General features: G+C 31.9%; 1 protein-coding gene across 1 annotated transcript in view; it reads left to right on the top strand.

Annotated features, from left to right (window-relative positions):
• LOC106472594 (protein jagunal-like) overlaps positions 1 to 3,177 on the top strand; it is a 9,156-nt gene extending 5,979 nt beyond the window's left edge. The window contains exon 2 of the mRNA XM_013933250.2: positions 2,671 to 3,177. Within this exon, the coding sequence (XP_013788704.1) occupies positions 2,671 to 3,160 (490 nt within the window). The 3' untranslated portion in view covers positions 3,161 to 3,177. The remainder of the gene's footprint in view (positions 1 to 2,670) is intronic.
• Positions 3,178 to 7,454: the final 4,277 nt, after the last annotated feature.

Here is a 7,454-nt window from a genome sequence, read left to right as displayed (position 1 = left end):
CACTGGTTAGGCCACTTTTAGAATACTGAGTTCAGTCATGGGCTCCTTACCTTAGGAAAGACATTGAATTGTTGGAAAGGGTTCAGAGAAAGTTTACAAGAATGATGCTTGGGATGGAGAGGTTGACAAACGAGGAGAGGCTGAAATCTCTGAAATAGTTTTCTCTTGAAAAAAAAAGAAGAGTTAAGGGGGATCTGATTGAGATGTTTAAGATTGTGAAGGGAATTGATAATGTTGATGTATAATCTTTTTTCGTATTTAACAGTGAGAATAATAGGACTAGGAGACACAAATATAAATTTTGGCAAGGTAGGAGTCATCTTTAGCTAAGACAGTTTCATTTTTCTAACAGGGTGGTTGGCCTTTGGAATGGGATGACTTTCGATGTTGTAGAGGCAGTAAATTTAAGTGAGTTTAAGAAAAGGCTTTTTATTTTCTAAAATTATTTTAATTTAGTTTACAGGATGGAACAGCCAAGATGGACCAATAAGTCCCATGTTGTCCTAAAACATTATACGTATATTTATATATACATATGTTTTGTAAAGTTGAGTAGAATGTAGGCCATTTTTAGAGTTACCATATTTTATATGGGTATAAACTGGATACTCCTCTTCCTGGCAAAAAAAAATTCAAAAATGTAAAAAGTGTCAAGCTTTGAGAATACTTTAATTATTTAACACCACTGCAGATTCTTTTTAAACATACGAGTTCAGTCTCATACTTTTATGACTGTATTATATCTTATGCTTTAAAGCTGCAAAAGGCCACATTGTGACTGGAATTTCCCTAACAGATTATGTTCATTATAATCATACTCGGAAGTAGACTGGATTAGTCCATTGACATGTTTAGAGTGTGTTCATTCTCTCTCACTACTACTTGTACATCATACAGTACTGTACCATTAAACAATTGTCAGTAGTAAGTGTGTTCTGTCTTGTTCATTGCACGTTGATACAATTTTACCATTAAACAGTCTTCAGTTGTAACTGTATTCTGTCTTGTTTATTGAATGTTGATACAATTGTACCATTAAACACTCATCAGTAGTAAGTGTGTTCTGTCTTGTTCATTGTATGTTGATACAATTGTACCATTAAACAGTCGTCAGTAGTAACTGTATTCTGTCTTGTTTATTGAATGTTGATACAATTGTACCATTAAACACTCATCAGTAGTAAGTGTGTTCTGTCTTGTTTATTGTATGTTGATACAATTGTACCATTAAACAGTCATCAGTAGTAAGTGTGTTCTGTCTTGTTTATTGTATGTTGATACAATTGTACCATTAAACAGTCATCAGTAGTAACTGTATTCTGTCTTGTTTATTGTATGTTGATACAATTGTACCATTATTTGCTGATGATAAAGAGATTGTGGATCATGCTGATTCTGTTAAAATCTTCTGATATTCCAAGAGACTTGGTTAATATTAGTGACTAAGCAAGAATATGAAAAATGAATTTAACTAGTGGGGAGTTTGAACTTGTATATTTAGGGTGAGGAAAATTCAAAAAGATATGCTTCTTTTTTGAGAGTAACATTGATATTAGCATGCCTGGACTGATTGGCATCCTTTTGTTGAATATAAAGATTTACACTTTGGAGCCATGGGTACTGTATAACAGAGGTGGTAAAATCACATTATTCTGTCAGACAAGAGCACCCCAAGATTTGGTGGTGGGTGCTATTGACTAGTGCCTTCCCTCTAGTCTACAGTTCAAAATTATGGATGGTACCTTTGAACAAAATTTCAAAACAAAGAAACTTTGGTCTTGTGGGAAAATAAATGAACTTAGATATGTTTCATAAAAAAATGTAATATTTTCTTCTGAGTAGCTTTGATGGACATAACAAAGTCCTGGGATTTGTTTATAGAAATTTGGAATTTCAGAGTAAAAGACTCATGTAGGAACTAGTTGTATTTTTATCTTTACTGCTGGAAAAGACATCAACATGTTGAATGGGTTAATAAAAAGTTTGTTTTTTTGTTTGTTGAATTTCATGCAAAGCTGCTTGAGGGCTATTTGTGTTATCAATCTATAATTTTAAAATGATAGACTAGAGGGAAGACAGCTTATCAACACCACCCACTACTCTTTACCAACAAATAGTGGGATTGACTATCATATAATAAAAGCCCATGGCTGAAAGAGTATGTTCAGTGACTAGAAAGCAAATATTTTATTTGGTTTAAGTAATTTAAGTTATGAAAAGGGGCATAAAGCTACTGTTTTACATAACTTAGGTTATAAAAATGTGACATAAAGCTACTGTTTTACATAATTTGAGTTATGAAAATGTGACATAAAGCTTCTGCTTTACGTAATTTGAGTTATGAAAATGTGACATAAAGCTTCTGCTTTACGTAACTTGGGTTATGAAAATGTGACATAAAGCTACTGTTTTAAGTAACTTGGGTTATGAAAATGTGACATAAAGCTACTGTTTTACGTAACTTGGGTTATGAAAATGTGACATAAAGCTTCTGCTTTACGTAACTTGGGTTATGAAAATGTGACATAAAGCTACTGTTTTACATAATTTGAGTTATGAAAATGTGACATAAAGCTACTGTTTTAAGTAATTGTCAGGTTACTGTAGAATGTTGAGATTATCATTTAGAGGATGCTTGGAAATAACCTGTGACTTTCTGTTGGTTTTCAGTGCCCTCTACAAGCAGCGATTGCGGTTTTGTATCTTTATGCATTCCCTGCTCTTTCTTGTGATGTGTGCCAAACTCTTAGAGGATGTTCTGGACCGGTTGGACGTGTTTATCTTGGAGATAGAGGAGCTGTACATCCCCAAGCCACTCATCTGGGAATGGATCTGGCTAGGTGGCATAGTTTTTGCTTTTGTTGGCCTTTCTGCTGCTCGACGTAACAAACTTTCTTCTATAAAGATTTATGCAGTTGGAACCTTCCTCTTTGGATTATGCCCAGTTATAGGAGCTGGAGTGTATTTTTTCAGCGAAATGTGGGAATATGCAGAGACACGGGACAGTTCGAACCTGGAGCAATGGCAGGGATATCCACTGGCAGTTCTCTGGTACATATTCATCACACTAAGCTCACAAGTACACCTTTTCTCACTGTACTTTGCCATCAAACTTATCCGAGCTTGGAGGTTAAAGAGCTCCAACAAAAAAATTAATTAAATGTTCTGAAAATTAAACCTTTGAAGGAATTGCAAGTTATAACTGTTAAACTTCAGTTATGATGTGCTTTACATGAGTCTTATTTTTCACTTCCTAACTCCATATATTCAGTTTTGTCTGGTATATGGACTCTTTGGCTCCATATTTTCAGTTGTTATGACATCTTTAAGTTTAATGTGTTCCTAAACAGTATCGTGTCTGGCTGCATTTTTAACTGTTATTTATATTTGCTGTTGTAAGCAGAATTTTCCTAATGTGACATTATAAACAGGATACTCTTAAAACAAACCTAAATATTTGGTACTTAAAGGCTAACAGAGAATTAATAGCTCTTAATATTAAGCACAAATATATTAATTAGTCAGTGTTCTGGTTTTCTTTGAAGCTTGAAATATACATTATTAGTACTTAAACTACTGTAAAAATATTATACTTCAGTTTAATAAGACCTCATTGTTTTTATATACATACATATTAGACAGATGAGCATATGTTAATATTTTGAAGAATAAATACAGATTAGTGGTTCTATATCACTACCTGCTGATGTTAATACAATATTGTATGCGTGGTTGTATAGCTGAAACCATCCCAGTCTATGTTGTATAGTTATACATTTGTAACTAATTGTGTAACCATATCAGCAAACACTGTCTGGTTTTAGGTATTTGTGTAAACACTGTTTAACACAAAAATATGATACCCTATAACCAGACGAAAGGTCCAACTTTCTAAAGCACTCAGGTTATAGGGTATTGTATTTTGCATTAAACTGATTTCTTGAACCTACATGTTTTCCTATCATCATGTTTAAATACTGTGTGATTAAAGTTGAGTAGCCATCTGTTGATGATTGTACTTTTGTTTGTAACCACATGGTTGAGTAATTTAATTTTGTTTGTAACTATTTGTTTGAATAATGTAATTTTGTTTGTAATCATATGGTTGAGTAATTTAATTTTGTTTGTAACCATCTGTTTGAGTAATTTAATTTTGTTTGTAACCATATGGTTTAGTAATTTAATTTTGTTTGTAACTATTTGTTTGAATAATGTAATTTTGTTTGTAACCATCTGTTTGAGTAGTTTAATTTTGTTTGTAACCATCTGTTTGAGTAGTTTAATTTTGTTTGTAACCATCTGTTTGAGTAGTTTAATTTTGTTTGTAACCATCTGTTTGAGTAATTTAATTTTGTTTGTAACTATTTGTTTGAATAATTTAATTTTGTTCGTAACTATCCATTTGAGTAATTTAATTTTGTTCGTAACTATCCATTTGTTACAATTTGTCTGCATAATTTTATCTTGTGTGTGTGATTATCTGTGTAAGGACTGTTGTTGAAGATGTGTAACAACTATTTAAGTAGTGTGTTGTTTTTGTCTAAACATTGTTTTGTTGGTATGTACGTACTGGTGTAACAACTATTTAAGGTGTGTTTGTTTTTGTCTAAACACTGTTTTGTTGGTATGTAAGTACTGATGTAATGACTATATGTGTTTATAACATTCATGATTGACAGCATGTGTGATGTTTGAATAGTTTTATCTGTTAGTTTGGTGCTGTTTGAAAGATATGCAACTAGGCATGAGTAGGTTTTGTGCTTGTTGTAATACTTATGCTTCCTGCAACTAGGCATGAGTAGGTTTTGTGCTTGTTGTAATAATTATGCTTCCTGTAACTAAGCATGAGTAGGTTTTGTGCTTGTTGTAATACTTATACTTCCTGTAACTAGGCATGAGTAGGTTTTGTGTTTGTTGTAATAATTATACGTCCTGCAACTTGGCATGAGTAGGTTTTGTGTTTGTTGTAATAATTATACGTCCTGTAACTAGGCATGAGTAGGGTTTTGTGTTTGTTGTAATAATTATACGTCCTGCAACTAGGCATGAGTAGGTTTTGTGCTTGTTGTAATAATTATACGTCCTGCAACTAGGCATGAGTAGGTTTTGTGCTTGTTGTAATAATTATACGTCCTGCAACTAGGCATGAGTAGGTTTTGTGTTTGTTGTAATAATTATGCTTCCTTGGTTTACCAGTGTAAAATGTAAAATTAAAGTCATGATAGATAATATTCTTTACATCAAAAATCAAACAAAAGTTTGAATTACTATGCATACCGTCGTAATAGGTGTTTGAAAGTATACATGCCAGCATGTTTATCTTACATCATAAAGACATTACTGAGCATTAGCATGTTCCCTATTTCACTATATTTTTTGTATCACACACACACAACATAGTATTATTTATACTGTTGCATTTGTAAGACACTAACTTAGGTGCTTGAAAACATCTCCATTTTGTACACATTGGAGTTGTGGCTCAAATTACTCTTAGGACAGCAGCTATTTCTATTCTTTATTTGTAGGGTTTCATAATGTTTTGGATGTTTATTACTTTGCTTATGTTGTTTAATAGTGTATTTAATACTATATTTATGTAGTTTTTACCTAATCTGTGGCTCAGCATTAGCTCATTTCTTGGAGTTGTTGTAAACTATAAACCATTCCCCATTGCTTGTGAGACTTTCTAATACCTTGATATGTTTCTCAAGTGGTTTTTGTTACTGACATATACATGTATCAGTAAGTAGTTTAGACTGAAGTTATCTTGTGACATGTTAAAGAACAAGTTTTCTTGCAGGTAATGATGGTAACAGTGTTATTTAACACACAAAATCCTTAAGTTTTCCATTTGTTTCATGGTTGATTTGAACAATAATTTTTGCTGTCTTTATAGCCTGCTTGTGTGTATGTAAACATAAATGTTTTAGTGCCTCAAGATATTGAAAGATATGTATGGAGGTGGTCGTATGCATAACTTGGTCGAGTACATGTTATAAAATAAATTGCTGTATTTTTATACAATAGGATGGATATATAACATATTACTACAGGTGCTGTATTTTATAATGTTTATTTTTAGACATAACTTAGTGTTCTATCTTTGTTGAAAATATCTGATTAAAATGTTAGTAGTTAAGTAGTTACTACTGATTTTTTATATAGATAAATTCAATACTACAACAATAAACATAAAATATTAAAACTGTGAAAGCTTTTTCACTGCAAAATGTATTTTATATCGCAGTAAGTTTTTTGTTGAAAGTAAATCTCAAAGGGCTTTCAACCCTAAAACTGTAAGTATTGATGTTGAGTGTTTGGTAAATAGTAAAGTAGGTATAGTAGTATCCATAAGTTGAAACTGTCAATAAAATTAGAAAGCCTAGATGAGTTTCAATTCATAAGAGTTTGATTACTGTAGTTACTTTTGTCATTAATGACATTATGTTTTAAGTGCCGTCTAGTTCTTACAAGCAAACCTGGTTACCTTGATTTTGGTTTAGTCAGAAGTGAAACATTGGTTCTTACAAACAAACCTGATTACCTTGATTCTGGTTTAGTCAGAAGTGAAACATTAGTTCTTACAAACAAACCTGATTACCTTGATTCTGGTTTAGTCAGAAGTGAAACATTAGTTCTTACAAACAAACATGATTACCTTGATTCTGGTTTAGTCAGAAGTGAAACATTAGTTCTTACAAACAAACATGATTACCTTGATTCTGGTTTAGTCAGAAGTGAAACATTAGTTCTTACAAACAAACCAGGTTACCTTGATTCTGGTTTAGTCAGAAGTGAAACATTAGTTCTTACAAACAAACCTGGTTACCTTGATTCTGGTTTAGTCAGAAGTGAAACATTGGTTCTTATAAGCTAATTTTTATGCACGTGTTGAACTTGCCAATTTATTAAATACTATTTATAGCTTGTATGAACTAAGGAGAAACATTTTACTTTTTGGTTTTATTATTTTTGCACTGTTTTTTTATACTATATGTTGCTGCAATGATATCTACTAGTTTGAAGTCTGTGTATACTTTTTTATTTGTAAGTTTTGTTTGGGAATGTTTAATAGTACAGGTTATAAAACAGTGGTGATTTACAATAATGCTTTTAAGTACCTCATATAAATTACATATATGTACATGTTAAATTTGACAGGAACTTGAGATTTTTTTGTGAAAGTGGTTGTTATTGGAGAGTTTAATACTGTAATAGTTTGTTTGAGGTGGAGTTTATAAAATTTGTATTTCAGAGTATTGATTTTAGAGGCCCTTTCCTTTGTATAGGATTATATTCAAGTTCTGTGCCATAACAATAATTCACTAAAGTTTCTGGCACCATTGTTTTGGTAGAGTTTATTTTAAATGTTTTTCAGAAAACCAGTTTTTTGACAAAAGAAATTTGAGCTCTGAGCTTATCAACTCCTTGCAGCTTAGGAAATAAGTCTT

The sequence above is a fragment of the Limulus polyphemus genome, unplaced genomic scaffold (assembly GCF_000517525.1).
Source record: "Limulus polyphemus unplaced genomic scaffold, Limulus_polyphemus-2.1.2 Scaffold5453, whole genome shotgun sequence".
Lineage (NCBI taxonomy): Eukaryota > Metazoa > Arthropoda > Merostomata > Xiphosura > Limulidae > Limulus > Limulus polyphemus.
The sequence above is the reverse complement of the archived record's forward strand: the minus strand, read 5'-3'. Positions and strand labels throughout refer to the sequence as shown.